Source organism: Durio zibethinus, chromosome 14 (assembly GCF_047325235.1).
Source record: "Durio zibethinus cultivar Kanyao isolate XHJ-2024 chromosome 14, ASM4732523v1, whole genome shotgun sequence".
Taxonomy (NCBI): domain Eukaryota; kingdom Viridiplantae; phylum Streptophyta; class Magnoliopsida; order Malvales; family Malvaceae; genus Durio; species Durio zibethinus.
In genome coordinates this window covers 8,554,039-8,575,504 of record NC_143175.1, presented here as the reverse complement: position 1 = coordinate 8,575,504, position 21,466 = coordinate 8,554,039, and the positions used below count along the sequence as shown (strand labels likewise).

General features: G+C 31.4%; 3 protein-coding genes across 4 annotated transcripts; 1 reads left to right on the top strand and 2 right to left on the bottom strand.

Moving 5' to 3' along the window:
* Window positions 1–565: 565 nt before the first annotated feature.
* On the bottom strand, window positions 566–11,698 carry LOC111293735 (putative protein S-acyltransferase 4). 2 transcript variants are annotated; one of them, XM_022886651.2, is made up of 6 exons: window positions 10,855–11,698; window positions 10,082–10,270; window positions 9,221–9,529; window positions 7,239–7,472; window positions 1,136–1,614; window positions 566–940 (listed from the first exon to the last, which is right to left on the bottom strand). In XM_022886651.2, the coding sequence occupies exons 1-5, from the start codon at window positions 10,912–10,914 to the stop codon at window positions 1,138–1,140; spliced, it is 1,269 nt and encodes a 422-aa protein (XP_022742386.1). In that variant the 5' UTR covers window positions 10,915–11,698; the 3' UTR covers window positions 566–940; window positions 1,136–1,137. The 2 variants fall into 2 exon arrangements, with proteins under 2 accessions (XP_022742386.1, XP_022742387.1); XM_022886652.2 differs by lacking the exon at window positions 7,239–7,472 and having other exon boundaries at window positions 10,855–11,520.
* A 1,501-nt stretch (window positions 11,699–13,199) lies between these two features.
* LOC111294476 (large ribosomal subunit protein cL37-like) lies at window positions 13,200–13,984 on the bottom strand. The gene is made up of 2 exons (XM_022887784.2): window positions 13,806–13,984; window positions 13,200–13,668 (listed from the first exon to the last, which is right to left on the bottom strand). Exons 1-2 carry the CDS (start codon window positions 13,960–13,962, stop codon window positions 13,331–13,333), a joined length of 495 nt encoding a protein of 164 aa, XP_022743519.2. The 5' UTR covers window positions 13,963–13,984; the 3' UTR covers window positions 13,200–13,330.
* A 3,793-nt stretch (window positions 13,985–17,777) lies between these two features.
* LOC149515016 (uncharacterized) lies at window positions 17,778–18,137 on the top strand. The gene has a single exon (XM_089742959.1). The coding sequence runs from the start codon at window positions 17,778–17,780 to the stop codon at window positions 18,135–18,137; it is 360 nt and encodes a 119-aa protein (XP_089599085.1).
* The last annotated feature ends 3,329 nt before the right edge of the window (window positions 18,138–21,466 follow it).

Genomic DNA, 21,466 nt, shown 5'->3' with positions numbered 1-21,466 from the left:
AACGAATAAAAATGAATTATATTCTCATATTCGACTTGAAGTTTGCTTATTTTTATTCGAATTTAAATTCAAACTTGAATTGATATATATGGATAAAATAATATTTTTTTAATTAAAATAATAAAATATATATTAAAATATAAATGTCTGATTAAGCTTGGAACCTATTTAAGCTAAATATTAAAATGCTCAAATTTAATTCATTCGATAAATCAAATTATCCGAACTCAATTTAATAATAATTAAATTAAATTTAAATTTTACTCAAATTAAACCTAAATAACTTGTGAACACATATATATTAACATTTGCTGGTTATGTATAACGTTTGTTCTAGGAGAATTTAGCTCAATTATAAATGCATGTAATTTTTGCATAAAATCTGAGTTCTAACACATTGATAATATATATATATATATATATATATATATATATGTTATGTCATACACCACTGTAAAGGTTAGAAGGTAAAATAAAAATAAAAAATTACCCCATTCACCATTGGAAAGTTAAAAAATTTAATTATATCTTTTCAAGATATATTTTTAAAAATCAAAAATTAATATGATAAAGAAAAACATGACAATCTTTTATTAGTATTATTATTCTTATTATTATGAAATTTACAAACTCCACTGACAATGTATGAAATGAAATAATCATCCTAAAAAATACATAATTACTTAACCCCCATTGAAGTGGAATGAGATCTTAGACTATGTAGTTGGCTACAATTCTTTGAATCTAACACATGAACCATAAAAACTCTATTCTCAAGCATAATATAATCAAACAAACACAAACTAGAAACCTTTTTCACCCTCACAGTCATAGACACCATTTGTTTTGATTAAACTTCAAAATCAACAGATGCATTGCCGCTTTTTCCACCCTCTTAACAACTTTTTTGAGCTTGTATTCCACCTCTAGTTTTCAACAACTGCAATTACATAAGAAAAGGAGATCATCTTTCACACTAATATCAAAATACTCAACCCCAAACAAAGCTATTAGTAATCCAAAACTTGTACAATTATCATTTATCTTTGCCACCAAAAATTAAAAAATAAAAAATAAAAATAATTGGCACAATAAATTATTAATTTAAAAGAGAGAGAGAAAGAGAGAAGATTACTTTTACACTCGAAGAGACGACACTGTGGTTGGATGTGAATTGCAACAGTCTTCAATTTTCTCCATTGTATCAGTTTCATTTCCTGCTGTGTAGCTTTGCATCAATTCTCGAACTTCACTTTCAGAAGCTGAACTTTGCTCGGTTCTTACTATTCCATTCCCTTCCTGCTTTATCTTCAATTCATCCTCCAAATCATCATAATCCAAATTTCTCAAAATTTCAGGAAGTGTATAACCAGTATCTTCAGCAAGCCCACTCCCCATTTCAATGTCAATTTTCTCCTTTGAGCTAATATGACGTTCCATAAAGTTTGGAGTCACTGATCCCATAACCATATGCGCACTTTCCTCCACAAATGAACGAAAATTATTCAATGAAGGTGGAATCTTCGAGAAAAATATTTCACCAAGATTTCCTGCTGTTCCCTTGTTATGTGGATTCTCCTTATCATATCGATACCGAAAGTTCTCATACGTAGTCTGTTAGAAAATGGATAAGACTGAAATCAATAATATTCAGAAACAAACCAAGGGTGGTATATAAGATTTTTTTAAAACAGATAAATTTCCTTTTCCAAACAAAAAAAGAATATATTGCGGAAATATAGGCATAGATAAGCACTAGCATGGTCATCTACACAATTGTGAAGGTCAAATGCAAAGAAACATGAATAAGTAAATACTGACTTCATATTTAAGTAAGAGAACTTAAATTTGTACTAGGATTTGGTTTAAATTTTCAGATTTCAATGAATTTTAAATCCTTTGTTTAGATGAGTTTAAAATGAGATATTCAAGAATTTAAACTGTTGGAAGGGAGAGAGCTGCAATTGGCTTGAATTTGAGAAATTTCTTCCTTGCAAAGAAATTTAGAATTTTAAAATTTCCAGTTGACTCAAACCAGCTTTTTATGACTGTTCAAAACAATGAATTAGGGTTACAAAATACAAATACAAACCGACTCCTCAAATACAAGTTCCAAAACATAGCAAATGAGAAGTTATGGTCACAAAAGCTAAAAGGTAGTATGCTCAACCAATGAAGTGACCAACATCAAATATAAACATTATAACAAAAAAAAAAAAAAAACATTATATGAATCTAGGCAGCCAACATTGCACTGAGATAGACAGCTAATGCTCAAAACCTCAAATCATTACAAATCAGTAATCATAGAAAGAGATCTTCAGTTAATAATTTCTTAAACTTCTTAAGCTTCCTAGCAATTTCCAGATCATAACACCCATACAGTAAACAAGATATAAACTTGTATAATATCCTTGAGTTTAAATTATATTAGGATGATCCTAAAAAGTGAATTTTAGGCATCCATCCAGAACATGCCATATTATATATTTTTTAAGAGTTTCCAACTAAAATTATATACTCTTTCATACCATCTTAACTCCTAATTGTTAATTCTATTATCACTAATTAACAAAATTGTAAAATTACTAATGAACTAAAACAAGAAAAAGTGGTGCAGTAGCCAATAAAGAAGGGGAAATTGCTTTTGCTTCATTCATCCTCTCACTTTTGTCCAATAAAAAGGAGGTCGAGAAGAAGGGAACAGCCATTGTTTGCTAATAGAAAGGAACTAATTGCAACTAAGATTCAGTAAATTGGAGAAGAAATTTCAAAACTCAATACACAGAAAGGGTATAAACATCATGCAATCGTGACTTCCACTCCACAAGTTGTGCCCTGGACTTTTTCCAAAGAAATCTTCCATACTAAAAAGAAACATGGGAGGAAGAACTAGTAGAAGAATATTTATCCTTGTAATGTGTTTAGGGATGCAGTTAGGTTACTTTTTAGGTTACTTTTTAGGATCATCTTAATGCAATTTAAACTCAATATCCTCAGAAAACTATAAAACTGCATACTTTAAGGATATTATATTTTTATCCTTGTTCCTTACACTATTTGGCAATGTTACTGTTGTAGAAAATAAGCTTCTCATTGAAAACAGTAAAGTGTTTTTCCTTTTTCAAGATATCAAAAGGCCTATACTCAAGGTAAAGAAAATTTACCAGACATTAACAAAAATTCAGTTAACATTAATGGATAAGAAATATACTTGTGTCTATGCACTTGTGTGAGAGAGAAAAAGAGAGATTATAGAGGAAGGCCATTTCATAACGATTTGAATAGAAAAGTATGGACAAATGAGACATTTCCTATTAATCAGCTCAACTGGAAGGAATGAGAAACGAAAAGTAGATGTCAAGCAATGACAATAAAACTAACAAATAAATTAACTTGCACCTATCAGTCAGAAAGAAAATAGTGAAATGTCTTCATTAGGATTTAGGATGTGCACTTTGCTCAAATGTTGAATATAAGATTTGACCTGCAACTTGGTTCAATTAAGGTTCATATTCCAATTGAATTCAATTGAAGAAAATTGCTTGCAGAATTTATAAGCTCTATTAAGTCCCGCCACATGATCCAAAAATGGAGAAGGCGGTATGGCAGATGACCTTCTTCAGTTCTTTTATTTCCTTTTCTTCATTTTATCCCTTTTCCACCTTTCTTTATCTTCTGTCTTTCCACTTTTCCATGTACCAGTGTGGTTTCATAACCATGCAACATCTTTAAACATCTTCCACTGCCACCCTCTCCCCACACCTCCCCTCAATCATCAATCATATATGCCATGCTCTCCCTTTCTCTCTTTCCCTTTCTTTTTCTCGTTTCTCCTTTTCTTTCTCTTTCTGCGAGTCAGTACTCTAACTCTCATCATTTCAGCCAATCTTTTTCCTACAAACTAAATTGTTGGCTGCACTGGAACAAACCCCCAGTCCACTAGCTTATATCTATGTCCACCAGTTTCCTCTTGATTTGCTGCACTAAAACAATGTTTTCTGGGCCTGCAGGTTTCAACTTTCTAAAGTGGCAGAATTGATGGCTTTTAGAATGGTATCTCATGCACTTACAAAGTCTGTATGGAGTAGCAAAGTGAGAATGGTGATTGAATCGGGGACTATGAGATCGTTGTTTACTGGTATCTAAAAATAGAAAAGCGTCTTGGAAACTATGAGATATATTTGCTGTGAACAATTTCCTAATGGTTGAATTGATGAATGTTTCGCATATTAATGTCTCTAGGGAAGCTAATGGAATAGAAGATGTTTTTAGCTTATAAGAGGGGTTGAGCAAAATGAGATGTTTAGGTAATGGGATTCTGAAATTTGATAGGTGTTTTATTATGTAACTGACAGTCAATGGCAGTGTTTTTCCCCTGCCGTCTTAATAAAATATGATTTGACTTGCAAAAAAAAGGGCAGCTTAGAAGTTCCTCTCACCTCCTTATACTCTCATTCTTACTAGATCAATATGATGGTTGTCTTGTTTGGCAAAAGTTGGATTATTTGCAGTAAATATGCAGATGTGTATGAGATTTTGGTTTTTGATGGATGTGGTGACCTGAGCTTATGGGTTTAACTTTTTGCTTGGCTGGTGGGATGAAAAAGATTCTGTGAGATGATATTGATTTTGCTGGGTAGAGTGGATAGAAATTGTAGGAGAAAAGCAAAATGAAGGACAACGTATTTTCTTTCCATTGCCATGCTTAGTAGGAAAGATGGAAAAGTGGATGGAAAAATAATTTTGTTACCACTTTTCCACCAGACTAGGCAAAGCCTAACTGAAACAGCATACAAAACCTTCTTTTCAGGAGTTAAATGTCCTTGGTCCAAGACTAGAATTGTAATGGGGGTGTTCAGAAGTGTGGCTGGAGAAAAGGAACCAATCCAGAGAAAGAAACAAGAAAAATGAAAAGGCAAAAGTAGATAGAAAATAAAATAAAATAAAAAATTTTGTCTATTTGTCATCTTTTAGGCCATGCAGCTGGCCTTAACAATTCTAAGGGAATGTATTAGCAGTTTTCCTTAATTAAACAGTTAGTATAATGAAATCCTTGATCAAACTAAATTGTTTACTTCAACTCTTTGTTTGCCTTGAAGTACCTACGTCCTAGACATACCTAATGAACTAGAGTAATGAACTCCGACCCTCTGAAATACGAAAAAATTGAAACCCGAGTCAGAATACCATAGAGTCAAACCCTTTATTACACATTTGAGCAAAATAATAAATTCTAGTCAAGACAGTTAAACAACATTGCATTTGGGAACTTAAATTTGAGAGCAGGGATCTAGATTTCAGATGTGTAATATATGATTATCCCATGAATATATGAGTTATGATTACACTCAACTTCGTAAATATTTTAGATTTCTATTGTGCAATGATTTGAAATACCTAGATGGAAGAATGAAGAAACACACCTCTATACTGTCTTATGTTTATAGGTACACTGAATATTTTTAGTAAAAACTATAAAGGGATGACAGAAATTAGCTACAATTATGCTCATTTGCATATAATTACAGAAATTTGTAGTAATATGATTTGTACTAATTATGCCGAGAAAATAGGTGGTATGACTGTTCAAAAGGGAGTATTATTAGGAGATTAAATAGAAAATATGGTGTAAACAAAGAACTGGAAAAAAGAACACTATTTTATTGTCCCCTAATATTAAATAAAGAAAAGAAATCAAGAAGCTACTATTTTAACCAGGGACTTACATGGCTTCAAAGGTTTCTAAATGCCAGTATTTTTCAAGTATAGTATTTCTTTCTATGGTGGAATTTTCTAGGTATACATTATACCTAAGCACATGTCTAAATCAAATTAATGGCACCACCAAAAAGAGGTGATAGATGCATGAATGTTTATTGATGTGCATATAAGTTGATATATGAACTTAGTAGATACGGTATACTCAACTATGTCATCCACTTATCTACTTATTTACACCATTCATCCATTCTTTAGGAGAATATTTCAGCCCCTACAAAATGCTGTGGCATTTGCAGTTGCAAATAAAAATCTACATGACTAACCAGTAACTGACGGTCCACTAAGGAGACAGCACCATAGACTCAGATTCAAGTACTCTTAAAAAATTGGCGTCTATAAGGCCTAAACATTATAGTAAAGACATACAAACAAAACAATAATGGACATTTAGATGGCCTGATATACCTACAATCAAATATATATATACTATTCACTTGAATATAGCGATGATGGCCTTATACTTTTTATCTAGGGATTGATCTACTGTCACCTTTGATCTTAAGTACTTATTTTTTTCATCCAGGAAAACAACATTGCCGAAAAACTCACTTGTAATACTCAGCTCCCACCATGATTTTCAATTTTTCTTCCAATTTCTTTTCTTGCATGACTTTGTGATATAGAAGAGGGAGAGGAAATATTAGAAACTAGAAAGGGGAAATTCTGATATAGAGGCAAAATAGCATATTACCCTAATGCCTTAGTACTTGGTAAATAAGCAAAACATGAATTAACATTAAATACCAAAATAATTGAATATAATATATATCTATATATAATTACAATCAAGCCCATAAAATATATTACCCTATGACCTAAAATCTTAACATTTTAACCCTTGAAGCATCTTCCCTCTATCCTGCATGACTTTGGATTTCAAGTTTCTCCTCAACTTTTTCATCCACTTTCTTAAGTTTGTACTGTATTATCTGGACATGCGGGGCAGTCAAGAATTTAAATACTATGTTTGAAATTCAAGTGCCTATTTGCCAGCTTTTGCACCAGCTTCTCTGTTGTAGAAAGGTGAGTAGTGCCAATCAAGGCTTTTGAACAATAACTTTAGTTTCTATTAAAACCAAAAATGAGTTTCTACAACTTAAAAAGATGAAACTTCAACTTAAAGCTTGGGAAAAGAGCTCCAATGACAATCTAATAGAATGATTTCATCAAATACATAAATAGACAACAAATATTCATAATTATTTCAAATAATTTCAATCTGACAACACTTTTCCAAAAGCTCTACCTCAACAACATTTTTTACTACAGTTCCAGTCATGCCAATAGGCTAAAGGCACCAAACAGAAAAGGTGGTACAGACAGTTATATAGCCAATCAATTCAAGATTTACACTGTCAGTCAAAGTATTCACAGGGACATAAACATATAACATGATAATAAATGAAATGTAACTATTTATTCAATGAAACATGGAACTTTGACAAGAAACTTACTTGGTTGGTGCAAATCAGATAGAAATGGAAAATTGTAAGGCCACCAACAAACCATACAGCTATGAAGCAGTAGACTATGAGAAAAATGGATAGGATATCATGTGACATAGCCTTCCAAATATTGCTATGATTGTCAATTTCCTTTTCATGGACAATGATCCAAGAAAAGACAAAGACATATATGCACAAGATGGTTGAGGTTGATATAAACATAAAGAAGAACCGATAGTTACGCTGCAACCACCACAGACGTCAAAAACACCATTAATTTCAACCACAAATAAATTATAACATTTCACAATTATATAACTGAAATTCATCCATTTAGAGATTGAATACAAGATTGTGCAACAACTTTATTTTGGAGTGACCTTATTGGCACCATAATTTTACAACTTGTGCAATTTAGCAGAACATATATCTAGACAAGCAATAATCTTGAAGACAATATGAAAAAATATAGTAAATCTTAAACATTAAAAATTCCATCTGGCCACAGCCAATGGCCTATACATAAAATATCCTCAACAAGATTAAATGGAAATTGAAATTCCACACGTGATTTTCAGGTTTAATGAGAAGCACCATTTAAACTGTTCAAATTGATAATACTAAATTAAAAGGGGTGATATACAAAACAAAAATGCCGAGTAAATCATAAACATTAAATTTTCCAACTGGCAGCAAACAATGGCCAATACATAAAATATCCTCAACAAGATGAAATGGAAATTCCATGTGCAATTTTTAGGTTTAATGAAAAGAACCAATTATATGTTCAAATTGTTAATACTAATTTAAAAGCAGTGATATACAAGACAAAATTGCCAAGAAAAGCCAAGATCATATTTCAAGAATATTTCAGATTTAGGTCTTCATTTGATGTTGAACTGGTTTAAGACCATAGTTGACTAGAATAGTCATTATAGAGTTGTAGGATGTGTTCCTTTCCATTAGGTTCAAAATTTAATTTCATTTTCTCCTTCCTTGAATTTTAAGTGTTAGGGATACTGATAGTGTTGATCTACTGAAAATTGCAAATTTGGAGTCTACAGGTTTTATTTCATACTTTCTTATATTTTAGGTTTTAATTATAATTTTTTATTCATTTTTAGGTCAAATACAAGTAAGGTTTAGAGTTCTAGTCCTTTTTAGATGGACTCCAGAGGTTTTTGCATATACCAATATAATCCTCTACTGTTGTAGAAAGTTCTTCTCATAGATTTTCCCATGCAATATTGGTCCAGTGCTTGTGTGATGCAATCAAGTCTAAGTGAGACTCTTAAGGAACAATAGAGGTGAAGCTTACCAATATCTCCTTATTCATTCTCATTTGGTTTTCTGCTGTGTCCAGTTCATAGTTCAGATTTGAAATCAATCCCCAATTACATCAACTTGAATAAACCATCCAAACTCAACCATAAACTTTAAAGTACCTTTCACCGTGCCAAAACAGCTTCTAAACAGCTTTTTGATTGCCTTGTTTTGTCATCTTGGCATTAATGCCCTACCAAATTTAATAGAAACGCAAATTATTCTTTTAATGTCCCACCTTTTCACCCATTTAAACCTAAAATTTAGCTTTAAAACCTTAAATTTCTTCCTTTCTTTCTAACAGTACACATTTCATGCAAATTTGGTCCCTCTGGACCTACCTCAAGAGCATAAAGCATGACTCTTTTAAGAGATATGGATAATAAGGCAGCAACAGATTTGAAAGAAAGAATCAATAGCTAGCATTTCCAATCAAGCTTAAAAAGACAATAATGAATTGCCAGTATAGAATTTATTTCAGTCCTCATACTCTAAACAAAATCTTTATGACAAAGCCCAGTTGACCTCTTGTTATAAAATACCATATTTATGCCAATCTAATTCAAGTCATGTCAAGAAAAATATTTCACACTCACTATTTAAGTACATCCTACCAGTAAGTACATTTAGTCTACAACAAAGTTTGCATAGAGTAAACTTAAACTTACTATTCCAATGCATTGACCAACCCATGGGCAGTGATGATCAAACCTCTGAACACAGTTGTTGCATCTGGAACAATGAGATGTTCGGGGAGGACGATAGAGAAAACAGGTGTTACAGTACTTTACTTTCACAGAGTGGCCATTAACTATTACATCTTTTGTTCGAGGAAGTTTAAAATGAGGAGTTCTACCACTGACCCACTCCATAGATGGGGTAGTCTCATCAAATGCTTCATCTGATTCAAGAGGTTTTGAATTTCTAGGTACAATTCCAGGATCTCTACCAGAGGTACAGAAAAGAAACAGCAAATCCTGCCAGAAGCCAATGGAGAAAGAAAAGATGAGATAGATAATTATATATATATAAATATATATTACATATTATATATATGTGCACACATTAATCATCAGTGCAATTTTTAAATGAAATATAATGTACTCAAGGGCCATGGAAAACCTAAAGAAAAGTTATCCCATAGCCCACTTACACAAAAGAGGCTAAATGTTACATCAAAATTGTCCTCATACACCAAGCTCGCTTTCTTTCATGCAAATGCAGTTAGGTCTCTATTCAACACCCACCATATAAAATTGATTATAAAGTGAGGACTACTTAAGTGCCTAATCAAATAAAACTTTAGGAGCTTTTATGTTGTTGCTCAAGAACATTGGAATACAAGATAAAGTGCAAAAATTTAACCAAAAAAAAATTACATAAGAATGTAAAATAAATTATAATTTAAAAATTAAATGAAATAGCCATGTTCAAAACAGTTTGTTTACTGGTTTGAATACTATTTGGCTAGTATAATTCTGTACCAGCGACCACCTCTAGAAGCCCAACCAAACAAAAAAAAAACTTACCAATGCTGAGAGTACGGCACCCAGAATTAATATGGAATAACTGCGACCAAAATGTTTGGTATTTTCATCTTTGATCTTCATATACATTCTTATACAGAAAGCAACGGCAGGGCCAGCAACAAGAAGTGTGGATAGAAACAACGATGCAATGTCCGGACCAAAGATCAATCTCCCACCACAAAAGAATCTCTGTTAGAACAAAATGAACAACAACGAAACCCTCATTAATTATTAAACTTAGTCATAATAACAATAATAATAATAAACTATGTAGTACCTAAATTTCTGATTGAGCAAACACACAAATGCGGTCAACATTATACAAAGTGAACTCCGATTGAGCAAAATATTTGGTTTTTCTTTCTTTCGTTTTCGGATTTTTCTTTTAGGAGGTTTGAAGAATCTCCAGATTGACGATGAAATAAATATGATGCAGAGTGTGCAACAACTCTAAAAATTTATTTATGAGAATCTTTTTTAGTATGGAAATATAGCAACCCAGGCTCTCATTCAATTCATGAAAGCTTCATTCATAATTGAGCTAAACGAAGGATATATGGAAAAGAAAATCAACATAATTGCAAAATCCAATGGACATAAGGAAATGATGAGCATCCATTGTTCGGTAGAAAAACAAGCCAAAAAAAGGAGTCACAGTGTCCCACAGAGTAAGTTAGGAGAGTGATATTAAATCATAGCTTCCACAACCGAAAACGAAAAAAACGCATCATCGCAATTGAAAGAGAAAAGAAGAAGAGGAGGAAGAAACTCACATTGTTCCCCTTCCAAACTTGATAAAGCCTCTTGGGTTTAGGATCGCTACTCCGGACCATTGCTGATTGAGTCGATGATGACAATTGATGATAACAAAGGAGAAAAAGAAGCAGAATGAATAAAAAGCCCAAGTATCTAGTAATTAATTCCTAATATCATACACCCAAACCAAACCAAAGCTCGTTCATCTTCCAGAAATTCAAATAATTAAGACTGATGATGTGCATGTGACTCAATTCGCTTGCCAATCTACGAGCAGTGAGGAGAGACGGAGAGAGGTTTCTGAATCAAAAGCAAACACCAGCTGCAGCTGCTGCCCTCTCTCCTCTCTCTGCCAACATTACAACAACCAAGACGGATTGTACCAAGCTATCATTCTCTCTCTCCCTTTCCTTCTTTATTATCTCTTTGTTTTTTAAGAAAAGGAAAGAAAGAAAAGAAGAGAAAAGAGACAACCTTGTTTGTTGCCTTCTCAGATTTTGTTTTCTGTTTCTTTCTCTTCCTCCCCCTCTCCCAAAAATAAAATAAAATAAATAAAATCAAGCTGGCAAATTGCAAGCACGCTGAGTTAGGCGGATGTTTCAATTCCTCGCGCCTTTTACGCGCCTTCTGTTCTTCTCCTTCCTTGTATAGTTATACTATTACTTTTTTTTTTTCATTTTAAAAGAAATTTCCAGTATTTATTATTCTAGAATTCGATTTTTATTTAAAAAAAAAAAACAGTTATCATTGTTGTTCTAGTAATAGTCACCAGATCCTATTAGCCGAACTAAGTTGAGCAAAACGTGCCGTCACAACCTATTCTCCAGTCCTTGTTTCTTTAAGTCTCAATTTGTCTCTCACGAGGCGTTTTTGTTTTTAGGTTTCTTATTCCTGAAATAGATGATGTTTGTTTGTTTTTTTTTTTTCAATACAATAAAAATACAAAGGAAATTGTAATTTATAAATAAAATATATATAAACATTGAGATTTTAATTATAAATTTATTTAGAGTTAAAGTCTAAATTTAATGTTAATATCTTTTTATTAGATTAAAATCAATTTACAGGACTAAACTTTAGACAAGATTAAAGGGTTTTTTTTCCTTTTTTGGCCACAAACAAGTTTAAAGTTTAGGACTAATCTTTTATCTCCACCTATTCAGTCCTTTTTTTTTTTAATTCTTCCTATTCAGGCGCATTTATAATGGGATTAAGGACGTGTCAACCTTAACTACTAAAACTAATACAGCATGATGAGTTGAAAATAAATACAAACAATATCAAAAAGAGTCCCGGTCAAGAGCTATTCTAAAATAAGATATAATGATGGCCTATTTTAAAATACTAAAGCAAGATACAACTGTAATAAATTTAGCTAAAATGATTATAATATTATACCTAATTTAACTCTTACATCATAATTTAAATTAAATATTAATTTTTTGTTATCTGTGATTTTTGGTATTCGATAATTACTTTAAATCTCAATTAATCTGGATTCAAATCGAATCAAACTCAATAACAAAAATAAATTTTTTTAATATCTGTTTTTTTTATTCATAAGACTTAAAATCAAAATCTTATTTTAAAAAATCAAAATTTTTAACCGATAAATGTTGGTAAAATATATATTAATAGTTCATGAATTAAGGTTTTTTTTTTTTTTTTCACAAGATACATCGGGGGAAGGAAGGGACAGCTTGATTCAAAATCAGGCTTTCTATGTCTTCATCAAGCACTTTTAAAATCAAGGTTTGAGGACAATTAAGCTTTAATTTTCAGTAAGAATAATTTTAGTCTATTGTGTAGATTTTTTAGATTAGAAAATTTTTGGAATTTATGTGAAAAAAATGTCAAATTTGCAATTAGTCTTTATGTTAAGATAAAGTTGCTGTGATTTAATCTCTCTTCCCATGAAAGGATCCCTTTAGTTTATCAAAATTTGTTGATGTTATTGCAACTATTAACATCGTCAAATTTTCCATGTAAAAGTTGCTGATATGACATTGATCATGCTAATGTCACGGGCCGGGAGTTCTCATGCCTAGCACCATGCAGTTCATCACGAATATATTTTTGTACTCCAACTTTGGTTTTGGTCCACGCATTAGGGTAACGCTTCGGTTTCTATCTTTCTTGGTACTTTAGCCACACCATTTTGAGCAAGTCTTGTCATGTATCCTTTTTGTCTAGAACTCATACGCGGTCCGTGACACTAACTCGGAGTTGATTGATGCTTGGTGAAATCTTTTAAATTAAAAAAAAATTAGCTGAAATAATTGTGCTTAAAAGATAGCAAAATCATGCAGGTACTTGGGACATTTGTCTATCAAATCGGATAAAGAAATACAAGTCTAGAATCTAGCCAAAAAGAAATTGAATAACAGCAAGCAGATTCAGTTCACTGAGAGTTCATCACTGATTAACAAAAAGATAGATAAATAATAACATCTACAAATAGAAGCAAAAGGGTGAGGACGAAACCTGCTAAGGTCACACATTCTTTAATTTTTTCATCTTAGAAGGCGGCCATCGTCCCTTCTTCCTCATCTTCCTCTTGCGAACAAGTCGCTTTCTACGAAGTCTTATTTTCTTGGCCAGCTTCATCCTCATCTTCTGCTCCATCATCTGCTGCATCTTAGACTCTAAAGGCAGCCGTTCCACTGGCAAAGCTTCCTTCTTGGTTTCTGCTGGAAGCTGCGCCTCGCCATCGGTACTTGCAGAAGATGCTTTTACAGTCATGGCCAATCTTTTCTTGTTGGGTACAAATTGTGTGGCAATTAAACATTTTGAGTGAGGATGATCAATGGCTTTTAGCCGCATCCTGTAAACTGACAACCAATTCAAAATTTTTCAAACAAGATAAAGAATGTTTACATTACAACGCGTTATCAAAGGACTCAAAATATCAACAAATGTTCGATGAAAAACCCCACAGAATATCAAGTAAAAAGAAAGGGTGACTTACTTGGTAAAACAGCAATGGGAAAGGATTTTGAGCAAGAAGAAACTGAAGAAGAAGTGGTACAGGGAAGTGGATTAAATCTGAGGAGAGCCATTTCTTTGCAATCCCGTAGTGGATAAGCCAGATAAATGCTCTTTTTCTCCGCCAGCCTCCACACCATTAAAAAAACAAATGAAACAAGTGGACTTATTATTATTATTATTTTTATTAAGAAAAAGCCTTGATGGGCCTATGCTGCTGCAACCCACTCAGTCATGGACTTAGCAACAAGTAACATGGGCCATGGTTCCTTGTAAGTTTTTTGCAATTTCATTTTTCAGTCATTCATGGCAGGGTTGATCCACTACATAGAATAGGATGAATAAAATAGATATTTTGTAGGAATTAAAAAAATAAAATATAATAAAATAATTATTATGATATTTGATAATAGGATATAACAAGAATTAGTATTGATACGTTTAGTTAATTTAAAAAAATATTGACGGAATAAATTTAAAAGATTATTTTGTATTTATTAAATTAATTGTAATATAAAAGCAATTACATTGGGTTTATCTTCTATAATCTATAACGAATATAAAAGCTAATGACAATGGGTTTATTTTCTATACCTAATATAAAAACAAACTACAATGGACTTATGGATGCCATATGTCAACTGTGGTTCTAACTCGTTACTCTTTTTGCAATTTTTTGTTTGTTTTTCGTTTTCATACTAATTCAATAAATTAAATTTTATTATTTTAAATTTTTTTAAAATAAATATTTTTAAATTATTATCTTAATTTTATTATTACTAATATAAGTTTTTTAATAGTGTTATATTGTTTTTAATATAATTGAATCTTTGTTTTTTTTTAAATTATTGTTATTGTTATTTGTTTTTAGGTTAAATATAATAATAATAATAATAGTTATTATTATTATTATTATTATTATTATTATTATTATTATTCACCCAAATATTTGATTCACTGATTTGTGTATAATCTCTTAATTAAGAAAACAGAGTTTCAATCCTCCCTTTCCAACTCAACAAAAAAGAAAATATATTATTTTTATTTGTATTTGTATTTTTTTATTTTGGACTTTTATTTCTCATTTTTTTTATTTTATTTACTCATCTTTATCCACGTCTAAAATTTGTAAAAAAAAAAAAAAACATATATTTGACAAAAACAATGCATGGAAAAATGTATGCATGAATTAGATTTATCAAATTACTTTAAAAATGTAAGATAAAAATAAACAAAACAATTAATTGAATAAATAAAATGTTATTATTTTTAATTTTATATCTATATTTTTTTTATGATGGTAAAACATTTCATAGTGATATATGTAACACAATAGCAAATTTTTTAAAATGAAAGTTAACTGCATAATTTATTACGTTGACATGTGCTTGGAATAAATTTGAGGCAAAAGGATACTTTAGGTTTTAAAATTTAAAATTAGGGATTGAGGTGAGAGTTTTTTATATTTAAATATGTAAATTTATTTTGATAAAGCTTAATTCAATATTTAATTTTTAATTTTGATTTTATAGATTTATATTCAAATTATATATATATGTATTTTTTATTTTATATAATGATTTCAAAATTTTAATGAATTTTTATTTTATATCTATATTTGTATTGATGGTAAAACATTTCATAATGGTACATGTAACACAATAACAATTTTTTTAAATTGACTTACTCATTTTAAAAATTACTTATAGATTATATAAGTTCCAAAGCAAAGGGTCTTTGTCTTCCTTTCATACTAAATACACTATTTTATATTTTGGTTTACTGTTGAGATGTCTTTTGGTTAGCTCAAAAGGAGCTGCCATATAAAATTTTTAGGCTTTGCTTGGTAGAAAGGATTGAAGGAGATGAGAATAAAAAATTTATTAATTTATTAATTAAGCTACAAAATAAAAAAATAGTTATAAGTTTTAATCATTAAATTAATAAATTTTCTATTCTCATATTTTTTCAACAATCCGACCAAACAAAGCCTTAAAGTTGAGTCTCTTTAGAAATTGGGTTATGCGAGAGGAGTTTTTTTAAGTCTCGCTAGTCACTGGGTTCGCACCAAAAGTTTCAACAGTTAGAGTTACGGAGTCTTTAGTTTCGGAAAAGGTGAAGCAATTCTGATTACGAGTTATGGCTGACGAGTTAGAAGAACTGTGGAAGTTCATAAACCTAATGGAGGAGGAAAAGGAGAGTCTACAACCCAATGGAGAAATAATACAGGGAAGGGAGGAGGAAGAGAATAGGTGGATGGTAGGGAAACTAGGGTTTCTGTACAGATGATCGCTTAAGGGAACGGCAGATTAATATAGTCCAACCGGCCAGAAACAATGGCAACAACACACAGAGAAGTCTGTGCATGGAACAAGACGAGAAATCAGGGAGTCTACCATGAGACGTAAACTTACAGATGGAATTAGGGGCGAATTTTCTGGCTGTTTCAAATGGAAACGTGATCATACCTAGCTCAGAGATTACAACTGTATAGAAAAAGCAGGCTGACGTGATCCAATGCGGAATTAACGGGGGGATAAAGGATGATGTTTTAATGGTGAATGATAACATTAAGGAAGGCACCCCAAAAGAGCAAGAAGTAATTGTTGATGCGATGAATGGGGGACTTACTAATGACATGGAAACTAAATCCAAAACCCAGAGGAACATGTGGAAAAGAAAGGCTAGGAATATGTAGGATTACCTTCATGAACAAATGGGCAAAAATAAGCAAAAAGAACGGATAGAGAACAAATCGTGGATTACACTTTCATGGACCTGGATAGGGAGAAGAAAAAACAGAGGGATAATCGTATGGCTGAAGTGGACAACTTTGGAAAAACGGTGGCGACTGGATCCTAGTCCTGCCAAAGACAATGAGGCTCATATCTTGGAACTGCTATGGCTTTAGGAACCCATAGGCAGTTCGTGCTCTCCAGGACTTGATAAAGAGAGAGAAGATCCCCATGCAATATGTTCTATTGCAAAACTAAATTGCATCAGAAAAAATTGGATAGAATTAGAAGAAAGTGTAGAAGGGAGGCCAATTTTGGTGTAAGCTCATAGACAAGTCACTCACCTCTTTTTGGCGGATGACAGCTTATTGTTCACGAAAGCTAACAGGAAGGAAAGTGAAAGGATAAGGGAAATGCTAAGGAAATATCAGGTAGACTCAGGGCAATTGACCAACTTCAAAAAATCCATCCTTTTCTTCAACAACAACACAAGATAAAAACGGATAAATGAAGCGAAGAACACATTCGGGATACGGGTCATATCCAATCCAGAGAAGTAATTGGGGCTTCCAACAATGGTAGGGAAAACAAAAAGAAGAGCTTTTGGAGACCTAAAGGACAGGATCAAGAAAAAGATAAAAGGGTGGAGCAATCGAATTTTGTTAAAATGAGGGAAGGAAGTATTAATAAAGGCGGTCTTATAGGCAGTACCCTCGTATGCAATAAACGTTTTCTCTTTTCCAAAGTCGTTATGCGAAGAAATTGATAGCATCTTGAGTTCTTATTGGTGGAGTAGTGGGAAGAAAAAGAAAGCAATACACTGGATGAAATGGAGCAAGATGTGTATGACAAAAAGTGTAGGGGGAATGGGGTTACGTGACATGAAAGCTTTCAACAGGGCACTTTTCTGTAAACAAGGATGGAGGCTGCTAAAAATAATGTCTTCATTGGCAAATAGGTCTTAAAAGGGAAATATTTCCCAAATGAGGACCTCCTGGAAACAGAACTAAGAAGTAACCCATCCCTCACTTGGCGCAGCATTTGGGGTGCTCTAAACCTACTCAAATGAGGGATTCGGTGGAGAGTTGGCACGGACGGAAGAATAACAATATGGAAGGATACATGGATGGAAATCAAGGTGAGATAAAACCCTTACAACCCAGGGAGGGTGTAGATAAGAACATGCTGATGAGTGCTTTGATAGACACCGAGACAAAGAAATGGACAAGGATTTGGTGCATAATCTGTTCAATGCTGAGGAGGCCGAGGCTATCTGTGCCACTCCAACAGGATCATTGAACCAACCTGACACACAGATATGGCACTATAATAATAATGGGTTATACTCGGTTAGATGGGGTTATAGACTCTTAAAGGAAGACATGTTGGCTACAGAGGATATACAGCATCTAAGTGGATGGGATAGGATTCAATGGAAAAGATTATGGAACACAAATATACCAAATAAAGTGAAAGTCTTTGGATGGAGGTTGATCCACGAAATTTTACTAGTAAAATCAAAGCTAATGACAAGGAAGATAATTGGAGAAGAAAGTTACCCAAGATGTGATGAACCATGAAAGACAATTATTCATGCTCTACATGATTGTCCAACGGCAAAGGAGATATTGCGCCTTGCAAGTTTTGTATGGGAGACGGAGAATGATACCATCAACGACGCAGCAAGCTGAATAAAAAAGATGGGTGAGAATCTTATTGCAGAAAGGCTCGGGCATTTCATCATAACAATTTGGGCTATATGGAACGGTAGAAATGAAGAAATGTATGAAGGAACAAAAAGAAGTCCACAACAAACTCATAGTTTTGTGGTATCGTTTTTAAAAGAGTGGGAAGCAGCACAAGTGAAAAACGAGATATCATGCATTGGTAGAATTGAGGGCTGGAAAGCTCCTCCTGCCATGGAGGTAAAAGTGAATTTCGATGGAAGCTTCAATAAGAACACACATGCAGAATGAGTGGACCATAATAAGAGACCATGAAGGAGAAGTTTTAAGGGCTTTAGTTGCAAGAATACAAGATGTACAGGATGCATGGATGGCAAAAAGCTAGGCAGCAGTTAAAGCATTGGAACTGGCTAGAGATATGGGGTTTACAAAAATCATACTGGAAAGGGACGCACTGGGCATAATTAAGAAGCTGGAAACTGCAAACATAGATCTCGCTTCCTGCAACATAATCCTTGATGAAGCCCGAAAGCTCGCAAGAACAATGCAAAGTTGCACGTTAAGGCATACAAGAAGTATAAGGCAACATGATAACACACCAATTGCAAAATATGAAGAACGTGTTGAGAGTGATGTAATCTAGGTAGAGGATTGTCCCGGTTTCTTGATTGATATTGTTGGTAAAAACTGTAACAGCTACTCAAACTTAATTAATATAATCTAATGAATATTTTTCCTCAAAAAAAAAAAAGAAGAAAAGTTACCTTAAATGTACTTTTTTCATCGCAAAAACACCTTTTAAAAAGTTTTTTGGATTGGGTTGAAAAATCAAGTAGTTAAATTAAAAAGTCAAAATTTTTAATATTGTGTTTGAATCAAAGTAGTTTTGAACGTAAAAACTGCTTTTAACAATAACACTAAGCAAGCCCTAAAGAGATTTCATTGGCTGCCACATGTATCCACATATACATTATCTAATTATTAATATGAGTTGGTTAGAATTTTTGTTATCAATAGAAATTTATATTAGAGGCCTATTCACAATATGATTGAGATTGTTCTCTAAAAATTGGTAAATATACTTGTGGAAATAAATTGAAGTATTACTCTAGTAAAAAACTCTCTTCTTAATTAGCCCTAGAACTTGAAATGTCAACATTTGTGGACAACTGTAATTAACTGTTGCATAAACGAAAAAGATTTTTAAAAAAATCTATTCAAACAAAAGAACAAAAAGTAAACCCTCGGAGGTTCATGAAATTGGGTAAATTGATATTGAAAATTTAGGTTAACATTGGAATAGATAATTATTTTTTTGTTTTGAAATTTTTCAACGTTCTGTAATTATTTTGGACTTCGATTATTTCGAAATCAAATTAAATTAAATTTTATAAAAAAAATAAATTTTTTTAATATTTATTTTTTTATTTTTAAAATTCAAAACTGAGATATTATTTAAAAAAAAAATAAATTTTTCATCACTCGGATAACCGTTATTATATTCTTATAATGATATTAAACTGTTAATATACTTAGTCTTACATCTAGATTTGCTTCTATAATTATTTGATATGTTACTATATTTCTTAAAAACTTACAATGATATGTGAAAATTTGAACATTTGCTTAAAGTAAGATTATTGGGTTTTTTTAAGAAATAAAAGAAAATAATCTTAAAACATTAAAAAAAATTTGAGATAGAAGAAACAACTAAAAACGTGTTATCAGCCTGGGTAGACGCAACCAAAGGCCGTTATAACGGCGGTAGCATAAAATCCGAAGATGTTAAGAGCTGTGGCCAGAGGCGAGCCGAGCCGAGCGGAACCGAAAAAGAATAAAAGGACAAGAGAACCGTCAAGTCAAAATCCTATCTTTTTCTTTCTTATATTATTTAAATAAAGTTTACTCTCTACGTCATCATTAGCTCATGACAGGTCATCACTTACATCCTGGCTGACGCCATCTTTTTTGTTTTCTTTCCAACTTTTGAATTAATTTTTATTTAAAAAGATTCCGCCATCGTCGATTATTTTTTTTTAAATATATATATAAAAACGAATTTTATTTATTTATTTTTTAGTCGCATAGTACAAATATAAGTCAAGGCAAATTAGACAAATTCGTTGAGAAAGAAATAAAGAAGAGGGTATGACTCATGACAATATTTTTCTTTTTTGGAAAATTACGAAAAATCATTTAACTAAAAAAATGTATTTTATTATAATTTTATAGTTAAGAGTTATATTTAATTTTTCAAAAAAATATTTTTAATAAATAATTTATTATTTAAAAAATTTTAAATTAATTTTTCAAAAAATTAATTTTTTTTTCAAAATAATTTTCATCTCCAATTTTTATTTTTTCATTCTTTCTATAATTTAAATTTAAAATAATTTCTATGATTTAAATCTAAATTATTGTTTTTAAAAATAGATTTTTAAGAAAAGAATACATTGAGTTTTTTTAAAAAATAAAAATAAAAATTTATCTTTTTTTCTATTTTTTATTTCTTCATTCTGTTTTATCTTAAGCCAAATGAGTAAAGAAAAGAAAAATGAAAAATAAAAAAATCAACAATAAGAAGAAAATTTTTGTTCTATTTAATAATTTGATAATTATTAAACAAAATATAAAATTTGTAACACATTTTATGGTTTAGAGTATAATTTATTTTTTTAAAATAACTTTAAAAAACTGATTATTTTCACAAGATAAATTAATTTTTCAAAAAAATATCAAAACAATATTTTTTTATTTAGAAAAAAAAGTTTGTGTTAACAAATTAAACAATAAAACTAGTATTTTTTTAAAATGTTTAAATTAATTTTTAAGGTATTATATTGGTATGAGGTATCTATTATCTAATATCATAGGTTTAGAAATGGCAAAGAATTAAATTAATTGGAATAACACAAAAAATAGAGAAAAGGCAAAGGATATAGAAATTAGAATTACCAAAGAGTCAAAGACACGTGGTAGTTGTTGGAGGAACAATACAATTAAAAAAAACAAAAAAAAAATGATGAAAATGTGTAAACACATTTTGGTACATTCTGAACCAAAAATTTCGGATTTATTTTTTTTTTCACAATTTTTTTTCCCAGAGAAAAGAGAAAAAGGAGAATAATAGTCATGATTCAAAGCCAAATCGTTACCCGCCGCTTCCAAACAACCAAAGCCACAAGAGCCATCTTAAGTTCCATTAGATTAGCGATAAAATTAAT